Here is a 22,803-nt window from a genome sequence, read left to right on the forward strand (position 1 = left end):
TCTTTCTAGAATCTTTGCCCCTCAACTCTTCTCTTACTTAGAAGCTGTATCTACATCTTACAGTCTTTATAACATCATTCTAGGGATGGAGGAGAACTAGTTCTTTCCTTCAACTTTATAGGAATAGGAAGGGTAGCAGGGTGGAAGGAGCCCTGGTAATGGTCAGGGCAACTCTTCCCTCCAAAACATTAATCTCAGGATTAGGAAGTGAGCTGACTGAGTAATAAGGTCTCCAAATATTCTGCTGTTTGGATTGTGTCTTCTGATATTGATCACTTAGGAGCAGTCAGTGCTGTTTTGGGAAGGAGACCCTGGAGTCTGGAACAGACAATTTGCACCTTATAAAGAAACCTCAAGCCGGAGTTACTGCTTTGTGACTCAATGAGGAGCTTCTTCCAGGAGGAGGGGCTGTGAGAATCTAGAGGAAATTAATGTGACTTTGTCCTTCACTTCTAATCTCAGACACTGGAAGACTGGGATAGGCATTGTTTCCTTCCTGTCCAGTTCTTTTATATGTTGCACCCAAGAGGTATCTAAAGATTTGCCAGTGAAGGGGAAATTCCTATTAAACCATAGCTCTGCTCAGTAAGACATTAGTGACCTTCAGATTAAAAAAAAAAAAGTAAACTATTTGCTAAAATAGCAAATTTTTACAATGTGGTCTAAATTTAAATAACTGATAGGTTTTAAATAATTATCAGGAAAGGCACTGATAATGATCTGGGAAACATTCTATAACTATTCATAAAAATCCATATCTAATTTGCAGGCAGTCAAATTCCCAGAGTGGGGGGTATGACCCTCAGGAATGAATACAGCTCTCTAGAATACCCAAGAAATAGGCCACTTGGTGAGTTTCACTTCCTGATATGCCAGAATGTTTATTATCGTATATATTCAGTTATCACACAGCCAGTGATAAGTCTATACAAGGAGGAACATGATCTCTCCTAGAGAATATTGTGAATTCTATGATTTTGGAAATGCGGATCTGTAAATTAACATAGAAAAGAGGGACATAGACTTCAAAGGCCTATAATTGGGTCCTTTACAGAAGGCTGTTCAAAAATCTAAGCTCCATGAGGACAAGGACCATTCCTTGGTCATCTTTGTTGTCCTAGTATTAGCACAGTACTTACACTTTGTGACTATTCAACTCATTGAACTATTGAAAAAAAATGGTTTTGTTTGGATTTGAAGGAAAATTATACTATTCACAGGAAACAAACAAACAAGAAAACCAGAGAATGATGAGATAAATAAGCTCTCTTCACTGGAGGAAAAATATAAGTAGTATATTCATCCATGATTAAGTCAGGGGAAGGCTTTGTTTCACTTTTTTTTTGGGAGGGGTGTCATTTATTTGAAAGAAATAAAAGGTAGTAAAAATTCCAAAGTCAAAGACATTATCTGAATTTTGAGGTTTCTGTCCATCTGTACTCTCCCTATTTTTTGGTCTCTCATGTTTCCTTCCTACATCCTAGATGAGTAATCCTACCGCTGCCAATGTTTTTCATTTCCCCATTCCACTCTGCACCCCTTTACTGATTGTCCTATCTGTTAGAGTCTCCCACATTATGGTGCTGGGGTACAGTTTTTTAGGGTGTCAACAGTTAGTGCTGATTAATGGTCTGGAGGAGAAGGGAAACAGAAATATTGTAGGCTACCAGCATGAGTAAGATCTTCTGGCCAAGAAAGTGGAATTAAGTTATAAGAATAACATGGATGGGGGCTTCCCTGGTGGCACAGTGGTTGAGGATCCGCCTACCATTGCAGGGGACACGGGTTTGAGCCCTGGTCCGGGAAGATCCCACATGCTGCGGAGCAACTAAGCACGTGCACCACAACTACTGAGACTGCACTCTAGGGCCCGTGTGCCACAGCTACTGAGCCCGTGTGCCACAACTGCTGAAACCCATGTGCCTAGTGCCCATGCTCCACAACAAGAGAAGCCACTGCAATGACAAGCCCGTGCACCACAACGAAGAGTGGCCCCCACTTAACACTAGAGAGAGCCTGCATGAAGCGACAAAGGCCCAACACAGCCAAAAATAAATTAATTAATTTTTTAAAAAATCAGTCACAGAACTAGAAGGGACTGAGGATACTATGCTAACTCCATTTAAAAAAAAAAAAAGAATAACCTGGATGACTTTCAAATCAAGTGTGCAAGTATAATGAAAACCGTGATTTTATAGTGGTAGATTCCAAACTATTACTTATAATCCAGAAATGCAATCTAGAAGTCACTGAAGGTTAGTCTTAGATATATTATCTGGGTGGGCTACTGTGATCTAAGGGAGAAGTAAAATGTTGGGCATCTTCAAGAAGGGGATTAGAAGCAAAAATGAAAGTCTTATTCTACCTGATTCATACCTGTGTTGATATAGTACATGTAGCAGTGCATTGTTCTGATCAGTGTACCTCAGGAAAGATTTTTTTTTTTTTTTTTTTATTTTTTTAACATCTTTATTGGAGTATAATTGCTTTACAATGGTATGTTAGTTTCAGCTTCACAACAAAATGAATCAGTTATATATATACATATACTCCCATATCTCTTCCCGCTTGCATCTCCCTCCCTCCCACCCTCCCTATCCCACCCCTCCAGGCGGTCACAAAGCACCGAGCTAATCTCCCTGTGCTATGCGGCTGCTTCCCACTAGCTATCTACCTTACGTTTGGTAGTGTATATATGTCCATGCCTCTTTATCGCTTTGTCACCGTTTACCCTTCCCCCTCCCCATAGCCTCAAGTCCATTCTCTAGTAAGTCTGTGTCTTTATTCCTGTTTCACCCCCAGGTTTTTCATGACATTTTTTTTTTTAAATTCCATATATATGTGTTAGCATACGGTATTTGTCTCTCTCTTTCTGACTTACTTCACTCTGTGTGACAGACTCTAGGTCTATCCACCTCATTACAAATAGCTCAATTTCGTCTCTTTTTATGGCTGAGTAATATTCCATTGTATATATGTGCCACATCTTCTTTATCCATTCATCCGATGATGGACACTTAGGTTGTTTCCATCTCTGGGCTATTGTAAATAGAGCTGCAATGAACATTTTGGTACATGACTCTTTTTGAATTATGGTTTTCTCAGGGTATATGCCCAGTAGTGGGATTGCTGGGTCATATGGTAGTTCTATTTGTAGCTTTTTAAGGAACCTCCATACTGTTCTCCACAGTGGCTGTATCAATTTACATTCCCATCAACAGTGTAAGAGGGTTCCCTTTTCTCCACACCCTCTCCAGCATTTATTGTTTCTAGATTTTTTGATGATGGCCATTCTGACTGGTGTGAGATGATATCTCATTGTAGTTTTGATTTGCATTTCTCTCATGATTAGTGATGTTGAGCATTCTTTCATGTGTTTGTTGGCACTCTGTATATCTTCTTTGGAGAAATGTCTATTTAGGTCTTCTGCCCATTTTTGGATTGGGTTGTTTGTTTTTTTGTTATTAAGCTGCATGAGCTGCTTATAAATTTTGGAGATCAATCCTTTGTCAGTTGCTTCATTTGCAAATATTTTCTCCCATTCTGAGGGTTGTCTTTTGGTCTTCTTTATGGTTTCCTTTGCTGCGCAAAAGCTTTTAAGTTTCATTAGGTCCCATTTGTTTACTCTTCTTTTTATTTCCATTTCTCTAGGAGGTGGGTCAAAAAGGACCTTGCTGTGATTTATGTCATAGAGTGTTCTGCCTATGTTTTCCTCTAAGAGTTTGATAGTTTCTGGCCTTACATTTAAGGAAAGATTTTTAAAGTGTATGAAAAAGTCCATATGAACAATTGGAAGGGAAATGATAAAATTTATAAAATCAAGGCTAGGATAATCACAGGCTTCTTTACACATCCTAGAATGCTAGGCTGAAGACTGTCTATCTCCTACTGCGTCTCTTAAATATTTAAACTGGTTCATATGTGGAAAACAAAAAGAAGTACTAGGGAATTCCCTGGTGGTCCAGTGGTTAGGACTCAGCACTTTCACTGCCAGGGGCCCAGGTTCAATTCCTGGTTGGGGAACTAAGATCTGTGCATCATGACCAAAAGAAAAAAAAAAGAAGAAGAAGAAGTACAAATAAAACTACTATTTATTAAGGGCTTCCTATGTATCAAGTGCATGTCAAACTCTTCAAAGACATTAACCCATGTAACACTTATGGCAACTCTGTGGAGTATTACTATATTCAATTTATAAACGAGTTTAAATATTATACTTAAAATGTAGAGGGGCTACTGAAGGAATTTATCCATTAGCAGACTTTCTTTTTAAAGAATGTTATCTTAGCATACGGTATTTGTTTTTCTCTTTCTGACTGATGAACCTAGGGGCAAGACAGGAATAAAGACACAGATGTAGAGAATGGACTTGAGGATACAGGGAAGGGGAAGGGGAAGCTGGGACGAAGCGAGAGAGTAACATTGACTTATATACACTACCAAATGTAAAATAGATAGCTAGTGGGAAGCAGCTGCATAGCACAGGGAGATCAACTCAATGCTTTGCAACCACCAAGGAGGGTGGGAGGGAGACACAAGAGGGATGGGATATGGGGATATACGTATGCACATAGCTGATTCACTTTGTTATACAGCAGAAACTAATACAACATTGTAAAGCAATTATAGTCCAATAAAGATGTTAAAGGAAAAAAGAGAAAAGAAAAAGAACATTATGACAACATTCGGAAGAAAGACTTGGACTAAGGTCAACTGAAATGAGGGGGATTAGTTAGGAGACCATTGCAGTCATCATAGAGAATGATGATGGTGGTCGAAAGTTGGGTGTTGGTAGAAAGCATGGAGAAGACGGGACAGAGTGGAGAGAATTTCAGGAGGCACTGTCTTCAGGATGGAAAAGGGAAGGGAGATAGTTAGGATGGTTCTCAGCTTCCTGAATGGAGGTAATGGTTAAACATGGTGGGTAATCAGGAGTAGATATGGGTTTAAGGGCAAGGTTAACTCTGTTCCAGTATAGTCTCCAATTCTGAGCTCACGTGGAATAAGCTCAATTCTATCCTCATCACAACTTGGAATATGTAAAATTAAAGTGAAAAATAGAACATCTGGCCCTTCACTGATTAAATGAGCTTTATCTTTGCTCTCACACTAGGAAAACCATTCCCTACTTGAAGCGACTTGAAGGGATATCCTCATACTTATTCCAGCCTCTCTCCTGCCTTTGGCTAGAATTCAAGGAAATAAGCTAAATACCTGCATGGCCTTAGAATATCTAGAAGTGCTCCCTTTTTGAGTCTTTCATGATCACAGTAGACTTTAGCACAGGGTTTAGGGAAGTGAAGCCTGGGACCTAGGGTTCTGGGGAGGAGAAGCCACTCTAGGACCTTCATAGGACATTTGATATTGACAGTGCATTTTGACAGTGTTGAAAGGTTGTCAGCCTCAGGTATCTTTTGTCTTTCACTTAGGTCACTGTTCCTCACTGGATGCTTAGAGGGCTAAATCAAGAGTGTTGGAGGAGGAACTATAGAGCTGGGCTTCTTCCTGGACCTGGACTCACCTCTTCAATGGCTAGGTAATTATTTCTACAAATCTATCTTTTGATGTGTCTGTATTTTCCTTCTCAGATCTATCTCTGCCATCAACCCCAGGGTCCTGGGGTAACACTTCCATAGCAATAAAGAAGAGGGTGGGGGGAAGGTGATGGCTCTGAGCAAGTGACCAACAGCTGAACACTGATGACCCTTGAGGTCTTGGGCATTGTTCAGAGGATGGACATACCTTTTACTGAAGGCCTTGGTCCAGCCTACTGTCTTTCATGATTATCATCACACATTTCTTTCCTTTGCCCAGCTCTTTTAGACCTAGACCTCCCTCAGTGCTAAAGCCAAACTCCACTGCTGTGACTGAGTTCCTTTTTGAAGGTTTCCCCAGCTTTGGGTGGTAGCACAGGCTTAGTTTCTTTGTTGTCTTTCTAACTTTGTACCTGCTGACTCTCTTTGGCAATGTCATTATTGTGATTGTTATTCACCTGGACCATCACCTCTATACTCCCATGTACTTTTTCCTGAGCATGCTGTCCATCTCTGAGACCTGGTACACTGTGGCCATCATTCCCTGTATGCTTTCTAGCCTCCTGAGTCCTCATCATCCCATTTCTATCCAAGGCTGTGCCACTCAGCCCTTCTTCTGTCTCACCTTTAGTATCAATAACTGCTTCCTGCTCACAGCCAGGGGGTATGATTGCTATGTGGCCATCTGCAACCCACTACAGTATTCAGTCATCATGGGTAAACAGTCCTGTATCCAGTGGCATCTGGGTCCCTGGGAATTGGCCTGGGTATGGCCATTGTACAGGTAACATCTGTTTTTGGCCTGCCCTTCTGTGATGCCTTTGTCATCTCTCACTTCTTCTGTGACATGAGACCCCTGTTGAAGCTGGCCTGCACAGACACCACTGTCAACGAGATCATCAACTTTGTTGTCAGTGTTTTTGTCCTTGTTCTACCCATGGGCCTGGTCTTCATCTCCTATGTCCTCATCATCTCCACCATCCTCAAGATTGCTTCAGCTGAGGGTCAGAAGAAGGCCTTTGACACCTGTGCCTCCCACCTCACAGTGGTCATCATCCACTATGGCTGTGCCTCCGTCATTTACCTGAAGCCTAAGTCCCAGAGTTTCCTGGGGCAGGACAGACTCATCTCAATGGCCTACGCTGTCATCACTCCTCTGCTGAACCCCATCGTGTACAGCCTGAGGAACAAGGAGGTCAAAGATGCTCTGTGCAGAGCCAGGGGCAAAAGCCCCTCTCCTCTTAGTGAGGAGGTCATTGAAGGCCTTTTCTTTCATTTTGTAAATATGTATTAATTTTAATGCTGTATCAATAATACCTTTAAGTACGGGATCAAGAAGAATAGACTAAATTGAATTGGGTGCTAAAATTGGAGACTTCCATTTGAGCTAGTCATGGTTCTCTGTGACCTCCTTTAGAGAAGATAGAAAATGACTTGGCATACACTTAAGAATATAGGGGAAAGATTTACCTGCCTGGATCACTCATACCTATGTTATACACCCATGCACACATCTACATATGCCCTGAGAATATATTGGGTTATACAACTCCGGTAAAGCACAAAATCCAGCAAGTTTCTAGAAAGCTAATGAACAAAGTGTTTGGAAACCACCTCAGAAAAACCTCTGTTGTTGTTGTTAAGGGTGTATGAGTAATTTATGCAAAATTTTAACAGATAAGTGTGGAGACACATGCATGTCCTTTTCTGTGGACGTTGAAGGCTTTCTTGTAATCTGTTTTTGCTGCTTACTAATATCTCATCACAGCCTGAGGACTCTTCAGAAGGACAAAAAAAAAAAAAACACTCTCCAAGTGGATAGAACTGCCCTAACTGACCATTCCTGGAAATGAGGAGTACAAATGTGGGAAGGCAAAAAATCACCAGCTACTAGAACACAGAGGTGGGTTGTCCATAGTCCCAAGATGCTTAGGTGAGAAAACTCCAATTTGGAAAGGAGAGCATGCTGAACAATTCAATGCTTTTCACATCTCCAGTGCAGGAGTGAAAGAGGATGGAGCCTGGAAGAAGCCAAGCAAAATCATAGTTCCTTTTGCAGGGTAGACTTAAATCTTTGAAATAGTGTTATAAATGTAAGCACGTTAACTACAACTTCTGAAATTATTTATTAATGAGCAGAAGTCTGAAGCTTGACTTAATGAAAAAAATTTCCAGTAAGTTCCTAAGCTGTCAGGGGTTAATCTTCAGAAATTTCTTCTTAGATACTCCCAACTTAAAACCTGAGGTAAAAAACAGCATTTCATGTTTGAGCATCACAGAAGGTGAAGGTGTATACCCTGGTCCTCTCTCCCTCATCCTTCCACTTCACTCTGGCCTTCTATACTGAAGAACAGGTATAACCTGAGTTTCAAACCCAGTTCTTGCCGTCTCTAGAATCCAGCTGATCCCATGGGGTGACGCTGCAGAGGCAAGATATCACTTGTAAGAGTGTCATGAAGTTAGCTGGGTGCTGAGGATAGGACAAGGCAGTGGAAATTAACAAATCTTCTAAGTCAAGTTAACATGTCTTGCTTTGCCAAGAAACACTGGCATGTGCTATCTGACCAGAGATAAAAGATATCTTTGCCTTTGTGACCAGATTTCTAGAAATGATAGAGTCAGTTTATTTCTGTTAGGATAGCCAAGAATTGCCAAAAACAGTTAAAAAAATTTTTTTTTGCATTGTGTTCTGCTTAGTCTAGATAAAGCTGTTAGGTAAAGGTCTGATGACCAGTGTCAGTTTCTGATAAGGCACCCGATAGGGACTTGGGCTTGGTAACTAACTGTCCAGGGCTGGGTAGACAACTTAAGGCAGGGAGACAATAATACTCTCTGAGTTTCTCTGGGCATCCAGGCTGGCGAGTACCTCTGCCATTCTCAGCATAAAGCTCCCATCTCTGACTTCAAGGAGATTCTCTTGTTGTCCCATTTCCCATTTAATGAGAAGAGAGAAATAGCAGAGCTTTTCTTCAAGTACTCAATTTCCCAAAATACAAGGTGTATCTTTTGTCCGAGTTTCCACTCTTGAGGCAGCCAAGGAAATTTGTCTTCCATTGGCCACTAGTAGGGAGCTACCAACTTGATTTTCAAAAACCAATCCTAATTATTGGGAGTTTGTGACATTTTGTAGCAGACAATTTGGAACAGCCATCATGGGAAAGATATTTGCTCTATGGACTGGCCTAGACCAATCTGGTAAGATATTGGAGGTAACAGAGGAAGCCCCAAGGGTGGAGCTGGGGTGAATTATTTCTATTCTAATCATTTGTATAACCTCCATACTTCCTCCCTGGCACAGATAGACTTTATGTATACTGAAATAAAAAAGCACCTTTATAAGTGCCATATTTTGGGGGTCCACAAAATACTCAAGACCTCACTGTGTGTTCCACATTCCCTATGGAACAGATGTATGAATATCAGGAAGAAAAAAGGTGGAAATAAATGGTAGACATAAGTCTGGTATGAACCTGAAATTTAGATACATGGGAGAGCACAATGAAGGGAGAGACCAGTGTGTAGAGGATGAAGGAGAAATTCACACCGGAGCTTTTTTGGGAATGTGTTCTTAGCCTTTGTGCTGGAGAGTCACCTCATAGAACTGGGTTCCCATGTAATGAAGGACAAAATGGACTCAAAGGGAGCTTAGAGACCACCTAGTCCAAATGCCCCTTGTTACAAAGAAGAAATGGAATGTCAGAGACTGGCAAGAACTTGCCCCAGTCACACAGCTGGTTAACAACAGCTCAAACTTCCAGGTTTATGCTCTGTCCATAGCCCTTGCCAGCTGGGAGTGAGGATGAAAATGGAGGTAAAAGTGAATTGGAGGTAAAGTGAAAAAATGAAAATAGAAGTAAAAGTCACTCAGAGACTCAGAAAATCCCTCAGAAGATGTATCTGAAGCTTATAAAGCCTCGACTTTCTATTCATGTTCAGTCTCTCTCAATTCTTAACTCCGGGTCACTTGGCCTCAGACCAAATAAAGGAGGAAGTAACTTGCTCTTTAGCCTGATGCATAGCTGTGTGTTAAACACTGTGAGACAAGATGTTGTTAATGAATGTTCTGTAAGACTGTGGTCTCAAGGTTATAACTTCTAACAGACCTCCTGTCTTTCCTTAAAGGTAGGGAAGTGTCCAGGAACAACACCAAGGAGCTTCCTGTAGGGACTTTTCCTGGCCTATGGCTGCAGGAAAAATCTCTTCTCCACTCACCAGGCTTCTTTACACAAAGCCAAGTGCCAAGGCCATTCCCTGAGAATCTGGTCATTTCCTATCTCTCTGAAGTGATTTTAAAAAAAGAGACAGTGTTAAGGAGGTTCATACCAGCGTTGGGGACCAGGGTGGGCTGCCCCTAAATGTGCCACAATGACATATTGATTATTTTGAATTAAAGTTACTTAAGAATCAGGGATGGATGGATTGGGAGTTTGGGATTAGTTACAAACTATTATATATAGAATGGATAAACAACAAGGTCCTGCCGTATAGCACAGGGAACTATATTCAATATCCTGTGATAAACCGTAATGGAAAAGAATATGAAAAAGGATATATCCTCATATATATCCTCATATTTTTTCATATTCTTTTCCATGTATATATATATATATATATATTTTTTTTTTTTTTTTTTTTTTTGCGGTACGCAGACCTCTCACTTTTGTGGCCTTTCCCGTTGCGGAGCACAGGGTCCGGACGCGGCCATGGCTCACGGGCCCAGCCGCTCCGCGGCATGTGGGATCCTCCCGGACCGGGGCACGAACCCGCATCCCCTGTATCGGCAGATGGACTCTCAACCACTGTGCCACCAGGGAAGCCCTCCATATATATTTCTGTCTTCCTGAAAGTAGGAAATAAATCTCACACATGAGAGGTATACTCCTTGCATCTGGAGGTAGAAGGACACCCTTACTGCCAGAGAGAGGGAATTCGGGGCTTAGAAGCCTATATAAACAAACTTGTTACTTATTTTATTTACCACCTCAAGCCCAAACTCTGTTTAGATTCTTCACGAATTGAGCACACCAATCCTAAGCTTCTTTGTCCTGTCAATTCCTCTCAAATGTATCATTTCTTTGTCTAAAAAGTATAAAAGCTGCCTGCTTTGACCACATTTTAGGTCCCATTTCTATGAGACCTCTGTGCACATGAATTAAAAAGTATTTCTTTTTCTCTTGTTAATTTGTCTTGTGTAAATTTTATTATTAGTTCAGCCACAAAAGCTCAAGAGAGGTCAAGGGGAAATTTTTCCCCACCTCAACAACAAATACCTATATATATTTTTAAAAGCTTTAATAATTATTCTCTGCTTTATGGCCCCAAACATCCTTCGGAGAAAATGGGCCTTGTCAGTCTCATGGATATTTACAAATTTTCCCCTAGTTCACTTCATCCTTATGTTACGTTATTAATTGTTCGAAAACACAGGTAAACTAAAGGTGCTCTGATCCTCCATTGCCTGGTGTGAACTCTTGGTCAGCACTGATAGTATGTTGCCTCTCCTCCCTAATGCTTTCCCCAGGCCCCCACTATAACTGTCTCCATAAGCAGAGGTGGGGTGTGGGTGGGGGAGCAAAGACTGTGTCTTTGTCTGAGATCTTATTCAGTCCTGGATTGTTTTCAGAGTGAGAGTTATGATTATTATTTGCTAGAATTTCACTAAGATGCTTAATTCAGGTGCTGTAAGAGGGTATACAAGATTTAAATTGGGGAGATATTAGAGGAGTGAAACAATCACAGGGAAATCTTAGACTGAGCCTCATCCCCAGAGACCTATGGCTCAAGGCTGCCCCAGGTTCTGCCAAGAACTAGAAGTTCATATGATAGTAAGTTGAAGAGAGAGCATAAAAATGATCAACTTCATCAGCATTCTACCATGTCTTCTCATTCCTAGCTCAGACTTACAATGGAGATAACATTAGAAGAGAGAACATTTCTAATCTAGACCTTCATGGTTCTTGCCTCTAGAAGCAGAAAAGAAATTAGCAAGGCTCAAATACTTAGGAACGTCATGTTATGTGGTTTCATACTTCTTTTATTCAAGTTGTACGTCTCTTTTAATACTAATAAATGAATCTATTCATTCTTTTACTTATTTAAATGATGTTTATTGAGCACTTACTATTACATGCAACTTGACCAGTTTTGATTGGTTTAATGAAGCAGTTCTGTAAAGCCTTGCGCACTTGGTACCTTGTGAGATGTGTTTAACCATTAAGAAGCAATTGCTAATGCCAGAAAGAAATTGCTATTGCAGATATTTCTTGAGCAGTAACATCAGTTCTTTGGGGGTTCTGTTCTGGGCTGTGGGTCCATAAATTTGTTGCCTTTCCTGGTTCTCTTAATCTTCAAGAGAAATGTGAACTGCTGCTGGGTCGAGATAAACAACGCTGTGTCCACAACAAACAGAATCTTCACCAACAATGGGACAAGAAATTGTAGCCAGAAATATTTGCTTCGGGAAGCTGGAGTGGAATCAACAACAAGAAACATAACTCATATTAGAAACTGAAAAATGAGTTTAAGGGTGTCATCCTCCCTCAGAGAAGGGCCCAACATGGTCTTTCATTTTCTAGCATGATATGCCATCCAGAAGCAGAGAGAAAACACTCATGAGTTTGAGTTCCTCAGTCTGTGCTCCCTGGAGCCCTAGGGAATCCTGAGTATTTCCCCCACAGCCCCTGTCTAATGGTTTGTCTAGCCATTATGCCCAAGGGGAAAGGTCATAGGAAAGATGGCCACGTCTTTGGAGCTGACAAGACCAACATCCACATATGATTCAGAGGTGGAAAGGAGACAGAATGAGGGCAGGGGGTCACCAGTGCCTTATTTGTCAATCAATCAATCAATCAGTCATCATTTATTGCATGTCTGTTGGGTGAATTGAAGATATTAGACTAGATCATATTTAAGTTGCCTTCCAATTCCACTGTTTTGTGATTCCGTTACTCTATTTGCAAAGTACTGATTTTTTTGTGATTGCTCTAGAATTATAGAACCCTAGAATATTACAGCCAGAAATTACTTACAGATCACTTAGACTGATGGCTCTCAACCCTGGCTGCATATTACCATTACCTGAAAGAGATTTTAAATACTGATGCCCAGGCCTCATTCCAAACCAATTAAATCAGAATCTCAAGGGATGATATACAGATATCAATTTTTTTTTAAATTTCCCAAGTGATTCTAGTGGAGTCTAGTCCAAATCCTTTATTTTACAGATAAGGGTACTAGAAGCCCAGCAACAAAAAAATAACAGGTCTCAAATTAGTGAACAGAGAGCAACCATTAGAGCTTAATTCTGGCTTCTGGTCTCATGCTTTTTAAGATATTAGCATGAGCAAAGTCCACCAAGCAAAAGTCTGATTTCTTCATTGCAAGGCAAATATTTCAAAGGCTCACTTTTTTATATGAAGTTTGGAAAGAGCAGCCTTTTTCATTGGCTAGAGAGGTAGCCCACCTGCCTATTCTTTCCTCATCAAGCCCTCTCTCTCATCTCCTAATTCACAGGCACACAGCCTATTGACTTGTTGGTTTCCTTTCCCATCCCTCCTAGGCTAGAATAGACTCTTCAAGCTCTTTATAGCTTTTGTTCTTTCAACTTTGAAACTCTCTTTCAATTTGTTAAATATAAATTTCTCCCCAGGAACAACAGATGACTTTGTTTGGCTAGTATTTAACAATCCATTTCACAAATATTACATTTAATATTTATAAAAATTCCATGTGAGCAGGTATCACTGTTGCCATTGAACAAGTAAGGAATCTAAGACAGACTGAGGGATACACTCTACCCCTGGTCCCCTCATTGCAAGTCTAATAGACTTTCCAAGGGATCACAGCTGCCCCCATTCTATAGCTGCTATCACTTTAGGCTCAAATGCTCTTTCTCCTTTCCCCTGCTATGAACTCCTTCCTTTTACTTCACCAACTTACCTTTTTTTATTTTAATGCTGAGGTGATTAGAAGTATGGAGTATCTGCTGAATTATGCCCATGCAGTAATAGGTGCCACTGTCCCCTGCTGTGACGTTGGTAATGGAAATGTTGTGGTTCTCATACCAGTACTTAAGGGCTTTGTCATTCTTGAAGTAAGTCACCTTGTAGACATTCAGATTCCTCCAGCCGTGGCACCTGAGGAAGAGGGGCTCGCCCTCCAACACTATCTCAGCAGAGGCCTGAAGGAGCAGCCAGTCTGAAGAGCATTTTTTATGTCATTTATTCAACAATGATAGATAAAATTAATAATAAATAAAAATAAAATAAAAGTAGATAAAAGAGGTCATGCAGAGAGTGTGTGTCAGAAACCTTTATCATTAACCCATTTCTTGGCTCATAAGGTCAATAAAAAAGAAACAAAAAATAATGCTTATAGCCTGTCTCCTCTATTGATAAATCCTCTCTCCAGAAAAGTAATTCTGGGACCACAACATTGCTGGCCTTTCTAATGAGCCCACCCATAGAAGGCCTGAAACCCATTATCACACTCAGCTCCATTGTTGCATTTAGTCACTAAGGGGGAAATAAACCCACTATGCCTGGGGAGTCTTAGCCTAGGAGAGTGTCTGTTTTGTCCTCTCTAACCTTATAGGTGCTTCCCAGTTCTATTAGTCACAGTTAGCCCCTGACTTCTTCAGAACATGTATCACACTTTTAATTAGTTATTTGTGTAAGTACTGATTGGATGTCCTTTTCCTCATTGGGCTCTATACTTCAGAGGTCTGGGGCATGCCTGTTCCTTACATCATATTTCCAATGCCTAACACAATACCTAGGAGTTGGTAGGTTCTCAACAAACGTTTGTCAATAATGAGTCAGTAAAATATAAGAGTCAGGTTGCATGGCTAATGTCATTTTAAGAATTGAAAAGCATTCACCAAAGGAGACTTTTCAATGGAAATGTGGCTAGGTTGCACAAACATATTTTATTTAGGAACGATCCTTGAGGACTTTTCTAGAATCTACTCCAAAGAAATAAAGAAGATGTTTTACACTGCTTTAGTTTCTATTTGGAATTTGTACACAGCTGTTGAAACATCTCTTTTTACTCGAGAAAAATACAAAGTATGTTTATGCTCTAAAATATTTTTTTATTTAAAAATATAAAGCAAAATATAACAATGAGCTAGCCATGCAAATGCAATCATTGCTTTGTTCATTAAACATTTACGGACTAACCCACATGTGCCTGAGCATGCTGCACTAATTGTTGACAGTAATAAAGATGAAGCAAACATAAGATTTGTTCTTAAGTAAAAGCAGAGGACATGAGGAATGTACAGAGAGGTGTTTCAAAATGAAGAGTGCAACTTAATATTCAGGTTGTGATACATGGAAATTGCAGAGCAAATCTTTAAATCAATCTTTTGATCCTATATAACATATACAACTATTTGCAATGTTCACATATCCAACATGCCATTTGACCATAAAACATGCATCTGCACCTATGTAGAAAAGATAGTCAGAAGTGAAATAGAGTAGAGGAGTAACACTGGGAGATTGCCAGAATCTTGAAAGAAGGCAGAATGGCTGACAGAAGGAGTAGAGGTAGAAGAAGCGAGATGGACAGGTCTGGTGAGAGACGCTGAGTCCCACCTTGGTGCCCTAAACCTTGGAATAACTTGCTTTCTCCCCATCTTCAGATGGGCCATTCCTCACATGAGAGAACTGATATTTCCATAACCCTGGAACTTACCACTGATGACATCTAGGTACACAGGTTCACTCATGATAAATCCTTTGCTTTGGCATCTATAGTCCCCACTGTCCTGGATGCTTGCATTTATGATGTCCCAACGTGAAGTTTTTGCTTCCAAAAAGTTTTTGTTGTGGGTCCACAAAGTGGAGTCATCTTCATGAGAATTGTTCCCTCCACATGTAAGAGTCACATTCTCTCCTCTAAATATTCTGTTCCATGGGGGATTCAAGGATACCTTAGATCTCCAGATGGCTTTCAGAAGAGCAGATTGTGAAAAGAGACATAGAAGGGGGAAAATATCATTGAAAACTGTACAGACTCCAAAGTACAGATGTACCAATAGTCAGACAATCAATGGTCAGTCTACCCTTACTTATACCATTGGTGATAAGAAGCTGTCCTGATTCCTAGGATTAAAGGAAGGAGACAAGGGTGTTGTGGCTCCACAGAGCTCCCAACCTAGGGAGAAACATAAGACACAAATGCAGCATATTCAAAAACAAACAAGCAAATTTACTATGTGATGTAGGATAACTCCCTCTAATTCTCTAAATTTCAGTTCCAATGTCTGTAAATGAGGACTGCAGTCTCTTCAGGCAGAGATTATGTCTGTGATGTTCAACCATAACTCAGCACAGTGACTATTACACAGTAAGTGTTCATTAAATATTTATTGAGTTGATGAATGAGTGAATAATGGATGAATTAAGGCATTGGACTAGATGAAATACATGATCTCTTCCAGCTCTAAATTTTTATGACTATTTAACTGTGAGTGAATATGGAATTAAAAATATATGTCAATTCTGGATGGTAGTGAGAAGTGCCAAGAGGATCAGTCTTAAAAGTCTTTCAGGGACAAAGAGATATGGCACAAATTTGAACAGAAACTTTGGAAGCAGCCAGGTGGTGATGAGGAAGAGATGAAGCTGCTGAAAGACTTGGATTCAAGGGACTTATGTTACAATCCAGTCCTTTGTTAGCTGTGTAACCTCCAGAAAATGACTTAATCTGAGTTTCAGCATCCTCAATTATAAAATGGCAATAATAATAACAGTGATGATGGTGTAAGAATTGAAATGAGAACTACAGGTTCTTTGGTGGGGTTAATGGTGGACGCTGGGAGGGCTCATGCCAAGGAATGTATCTGAGAACTTCTGCTGCCAGTGCCTTGTCCCTGTGGTGAGCCACAGCCACTATCCACCCCACCTTGAGCCCCCTGCAGGAGACCCTCCAACACAAGCAGAGCAGAAACAAGAAAAACAACAATCCTGCAGCCTGTGGAACAAAAACCACATTTACAGAAAGATAGACAAAATGAAAAGGCAGAAGACTATTTACCAGATGAAGGAACAATATAAAACCCCAGAAAAACAACTAAATGAAGTGGAAATAGGCAACCTTCCAGAAAAAGAATTCAGAATAATGATGATGAAGATGATCCAGGACCTCAGAAAAAGAATGGAGGCAAAGATCGAGAACATACAAGAAATGTTTAACAAAGACCTAGAAGAATTAAAGAACAACCAAACAGAGATCAACAATATAATAACTGAAATGAAAAGTACACTAGAAGGAATCAATAGCAGAATAACTGAGGCAGAAGAACGGATAAGTGACCTGAAGACAGAATGGTGGAATTCACTGCTGTGGAACAGAATAAAGAAAAAAGAATGAAAATAAGTGAAGACAGCCTAAGAGACTTCTGGGACAACATTAAATGCACCAACATCCTCATTATAGGGGTCCCTATAATGGAGAACAGGGAGGTCCCTATAAAAGGAGAACAGGGAGAAAAAGGACCCAAGAAAATATTTGAAAAGATTATAGTTGAAAACTTTGCTAACATGGGAAAGGAAATAGCCACCCAAGTCCAGGAAGCACAGAGAGTCCCAGGCAGGATGAACCCAAGAAGAAACACACCAAGACATATAATAATCAAATTGACAAAAATTAAAGAAGAAGAAAAATTATTAAAAGCAACAAGGGAAAAATGACAAATAACATACAAGAGAACTCCCATAAGGTTAACAGCTGATTTCTCAACAGAATCTCTACAAGCCAGAAGTGAGTGCCATGATATATTTAAAGTGATGAAAGAGAAGAATCTATAACCAAGATTACTCTACCCCGCAAGGATCTCATTCAGATCCGATGGAGAAATCAAAAGCTTTACAGACAAGCAAAAGCTAAGAGAATTCATAATCACCAAACGAGCTCTAAAACAAATGCTAAAGGAAATTCTCTAAGTGGGAAACACAAGAGAAGAAAAGGACCTACAAAAACAAACCCAAAACAAATAAGAACGTGGTCATAGGAACATACATATTGATAATTACCTTAAACATGAATGGATTAAATGCTCCAACCAAAAGACACAGGCTTGCTAAATGGATACAAAAATGAGACCCATATATATGCTGTCTACAGGAGACCCACTTCAGACCTAGGGACACTTACAGACTGAAAGTGAGGAGATGGAAAAAGATACTCCAAGCAAATGGAAGTCATAAGAAAGCTGGAGTAGCAATACTTATATCAGATAAAATAGACTTTAAAATAAAGAATATTATAAGAGACAAGGAAGAACACTACATAATGATCAAGGGATCAACCCAAGAAGAAGATATAACAATTATATATGCACACAACATAGGAGCACCTCAATAAATAAGACAAATGCTAACAACTATAAAAGAGGAAATCAACAGTAACACAAATAGTGGAGGACTTTAACACCTCACACCAATGAACAGATTATCCAAACAGAAAATTAATAAGGAAACACAAGCTTAAAATGACACAATAGGCCAGATAGATTTAACTGACATTTATAGGACACTCCATCCTAAAAGAGCAGATTACAGTTTCTTCTCAAGTGCACACAGCACATTCTCCAGGATAGATCACCTCTTGGGTCACAATCAAGCCTTGGTAAACTTAAGAAAATTGAAATCATATCAAGCATCTTTTCCAACCACAATGCTGTGAGATTAGAAATGAATTACAGGGGAAGAAATGTAAAAAACACAAACACATGGAGGCTAAACAATACATTACTAAATAACCAAGAGATCACTGAATAAATCAAAGAGGAAATCAAAAAATACCTAGAGAGAAATGACAATGAAAACATGATGATCCAAAACTTATGGGATGCAGCAAAGCAGTTCTAAGAGGGAAGTTTATAGCAATACAATCCTACCTCAAGAAACAAGAAAAATCTCAAATGAACAATCTACCTTACACCTAAAGGATCTAAGGAAAGAAAAAACAAAACCCCAAAGTTAGCAGAAGGAAAGAAATCATAAAGTCAGAGCAGAAATAAATGGAATGGAAAGAAAACAATTGCAAAGATCAATAAAACTAAAGGCTGATTCTTTGAGAAGACAAACAAAATTGATAAACCTTTAGCCAGACTCATCAAGTAAAAGAGGGAGAGGACTCAAATCAATAAAATTAGAAATGAAAATTAGAAAAGAAATGAAAAGAAAAGAAGTTACAACAGACACTGCAGAAATACAAAGCATCATAAGATACTACTACAAGCAACTCTATGCCAAAAAAATGGACAACCTAAAAGAAATGGACAAATTATTAGAAAGGTAAAACCTTCCAAGATGGAACCAGGAAGAAATAGAAAATATGAACAGACCAATCACAAGTAATGAAATTGAAACTGTGATTTAAAATCTTCCAACAAACAAAAGTTCAGGACCAGATGGATTCACAGGTGAATTCTATCAAATATTTAGAGAAAAGCTAACACCCATCCTCCTCAAACTCTTCCAAAAAATTGCAGAGGAAGTAACACTCCCAAACTCATTCAACAAGGCCACCATCACCCTGATGCCAAAACCAGACAAAGATACTACAAAAAAAGAAAATTACAGACGAATATCACTGATGAATATAGATGCAAAAATCCTCAACAATATACTAGCAAACAGAATCCAACAACACAGTAAAAAAGATCATACACCATGATCAAGTGGGACTTATCCCAGGGATGCAAGGATTCTAAAGTATATGCAAATCAATCAATGTGATACACCATATTAACAAATTGAATAATAAAAAACATATGATCACCTCAATAGATGCAGAAAAAGCTTTTGACATAATTCAACACCGATTTATGACAAAAACTCTCCATAAAGTGGGCATAGGGGGAACCAACCTCAACATAATAAAGGCCATATACAACAAACCCACAGCAAACATCATTCTCAATGTTGAAAAAAGTGACAGTATTTCCTCTAAGTTCAGGAACGAGACAAGGATATCCACTCTCGCCACTCTTATTCAACATAGTTTTGGAAGTCCTAGCCATGGCAATCAGAGAAGAAGAAGAAGTAAAAGGAATCCAAATTGGAAAAGAAGTAAAACTGTCATTGTTTGTGGATAACACGATACCCTACATAGATAACCCTAAAGATCTAGAAAATAACTAGAGCTAATCAATGAATTTGGTAAAGTTTCAGGATACAAAATTAATGAGCAGAAGTCTCTTGCAGTCCTATCCACTAACAATGAAAGATCAGGTCAGAACAACCTGTATGCATAAAACTATAAGACACTAATGAAAGAAATCATAGATGATACAAACAGATGGAGAGATATATTATGTTCTTGGATTGGAAGAATAAATATTGTGAAAATGACTATACTACTTAAAGCAATCTACAGATCCAATGCAATCCCTATCAAATTACCAATGGCATTTTTTACAGTACTAAAACAAAAAAATCTTAAAATTTGTATGGAGACACAAAAGACCCTGAATAGCCAAAGCAATCTTGAGAAATAAAAACGGAGCTGGAGGAATCAGACTCTCTGACTTCAGACTATACTACAAAGCTACAGTAATCGAGAAAATATGGTACAGGCACAAAACAGAAATATAGATCAATGGAACAGGATAGAAAACCCTGAGACAAACCCACGCACCTGTGGTCAACTACTCTATGACAAAGGAGGCAAGGATATACAATGGTGAAAAGACAGTCTCTTCAATAATTTGTGCTGGGAGAATTGGACAGCTACATGTAAAAGAATGAAATTAGAACACTCCCTAACACCATACACAAAATAAATTCAAAATGGATTAAAGAACTACATGTAAGACCAGACACTATAAAACTCTTAGAGGAAAACATAGGAAGGACACTCTTCAACATAAATCATAGCAAGATCTTTTTTGATTCACATCCTAGAGTAATGGAAATAAAAGCAAAAATGAATAAATGGGACCTAATTAAACTTAAAAGCTTTTGCACAGCAAAGGAAACTATAAACAAGACTAAAAGTCAACCCTCAGAATGGGAGAAAATATTTGCAAATGAATCAACAGACAAAGGATTAATCTCCAAAATATATAAACAGCTCATGCAACTCAATATTAAAAAAAACAACCCAATCCAAAAATGGGCAGAAGACCTAAATAGACATTTCTCCAAAGAAGACATACAGATGGCCAAGAAGCACATGAAAAGCTGCTCAACATCACTAATTATTAGAGAAATGCAAATCAAAACTACAGTGAGGTATCACCTCACACCAGTTAAAATGGGCATCATCAGAAAATCTACAAACAACAAATACTGGAGAGGGTGTGGAGAAAAGGGAACCCTCTTGCACTCTTGGTGGGAATGTAAATTGATACAGCCACTATGGGGAACTGTATGGAGGTCCCCTAATAAACTAAAAATAGAATTACCATATGACCCAGCAATCCCACTACTGGGCATATACCCAGAGAAAACCATAATTCAAAAAGACACATGTGCCCCAGTGTTCATTGAAGCACTATTTACAATAGCCAGGTCATGGAAGCAACCTAAATACCCATCAACCGACGAATGGATAAAGAAGATGTGGTACATATATACAATGGAATATTACTCAGCCATAAAAAGGAGCGAAGTTGGGCCATTTGTAGAGATGTGGATGGATCTAGAGACTGTCATACAGAGTGAGTAAGTCAGAAAGAGAAAAACAAATATCGTATATTAACACATATATATGGAATCTAGAAAAATGGTACAGATGAACTGGTTTGCAAGGCAGAAATAGAGACACAGATGTAGAGAACAAATGTATGGACACAAAGGGGAGAAAGCAGGGATCGGGTGTTGTAGGATGAATTGAGAGATTGGGATTGACATATATACACTAATATGTATAAAATAAATAACTAATAAGAAACTGCTGTATAAGAAAATTAAAAAAAAGAACAAGTTTACATGATAGTGGCTGGAGGGTGGCTGAGACACTTAGATGCTCAACAGACATGATTGTTGGCATTAAAGAGGAAAGGGTGACTTGAGAGAATGAAGTGGCATGTGGGAAACTTTTAAATGGGGGGATAAAGGAAGATTATGCAAGGTGGAAGTGGGTTGGACAGGGAAGAGCAGATTAATAATCATTAGAAAATAGATGATGGGATGAAGGGAAAGAGTGAAGGGAGGGCAAGTCCCAGACACATTGAAATGCTGAGGGAACAAGTACAGAGGTCTCACCTGCTGATATGCCATCTGGAGCTGCAAAAAGTCCAGAGAGGATACGTTAGTGTCTATCCCCAGCCTTCTGGACACCTAAAGACTGGGATCTGGAAGTGGTGATGAGGTTTACATCCATGAAGTTTTAAGGGCCAACCATCTTTCCAGGAATCTGACTCAGGGAAGGAAGGAGCTTCTGTCTTTCCTCCCTTGCCCTCTGGAAGATGCCAGCATGATAGCAAGGACCAGACTTTCAGTCCAGCTTCCCCCTTAGATGGTGTTCAGCCCCACTTCCTCTGCTATCCAGCTTGCCTTCCCTACAGAATCCCTGGGAAATTCCCCACGGTTTGCCCATAGACTAGAAAAAGTCACCAGTAAAATGATCAACTTTCCCACTCCAGCTGCTCTCCCAATCCATTTTGGCCCCTTCAGGGGTCAGTAACTGATCTCTACTTACAGAAGAGCAGCAGAGCTATCCACAGCAGGGCAGGGGTTCCCATGGCAGTAGGCATTTCCTCTGTGGCTGCCAGGTGCCAACTGGCCTGGAGAGACCTAGGGCCTTAGAGTAAGCTTGAAACTAAAAAGGAGAAGGAAATGTTCTCTGTTTCATATCTCATTAACTCATCAGCTGCACCTAGGTTTGCTTCCTTCTCTGGAGATAATATTCAGGGTGGTGCCTAATAGGACAATTTTGTATTTACCCGCATACTGCACTCTCCATCCCACTTCCGTGTACACATGTGGAATCTAGTGGTAAAGAGGCATAGAGCTAGGCACACGGGCACAGAGCTTTCTTAAACTGTCAATGTATAGCTATGTCATTTGCAACTTAGAAAAGTGGGGTGCCAGGGAGAGCAGAATAAAACAACAACAGTTAATTATTCAACACCTAATATATGCCAGGCACTATGATAAATACATCTGGTATTTCATTCATTTCTCACAATAAACCTATGAAGGAGGTACCATTGTTATTGACATTTTATAGATAAGAAAATTGGAACTTAGAGAGGTGAAGTAGCTTGTCTTAGGGTATTCCCTAGTAAATGGCTAATTTGGGACTCAAA

At 39.6% G+C, this 22,803-nt stretch overlaps 2 protein-coding genes across 2 annotated transcripts; one reads left to right on the forward strand and one right to left on the reverse strand.

Annotated features, from left to right (window-relative positions):
* Positions 1-5,779: 5,779 nt before the first annotated feature.
* Positions 5,780-6,779, forward strand: LOC309974122 (olfactory receptor 10J4-like; the record flags this gene model as incomplete). Its single annotated transcript, XM_082858576.1, is given in 4 exon segments — positions 5,780-5,905; positions 5,909-6,269; positions 6,272-6,751; positions 6,754-6,779. Coding segments are annotated over 4 exon segments (993 nt in total).
* Positions 6,780-11,810: 5,031 nt separating this feature from the next.
* Positions 11,811-22,252, reverse strand: FCER1A (Fc epsilon receptor Ia; the record flags this gene model as incomplete). Its single annotated transcript, XM_082833221.1, has 5 exons — positions 22,194-22,252; positions 21,758-21,778; positions 15,234-15,488; positions 13,473-13,730; positions 11,811-11,998 (listed from the first exon to the last, which is right to left on the reverse strand). Exons 1-5 carry the CDS (start codon positions 22,246-22,248, stop codon positions 11,811-11,813), a joined length of 777 nt encoding a protein of 258 aa, XP_082689347.1. The 5' UTR covers positions 22,249-22,252.
* Between the last annotated feature and the right edge of the window lie 551 nt (positions 22,253-22,803).

The sequence above is a fragment of the Leucopleurus acutus genome (genome assembly GCF_964270905.1).
Source record: "Leucopleurus acutus genome assembly, chromosome: 2".
Taxonomy (NCBI): domain Eukaryota; kingdom Metazoa; phylum Chordata; class Mammalia; order Artiodactyla; family Delphinidae; genus Leucopleurus; species Leucopleurus acutus.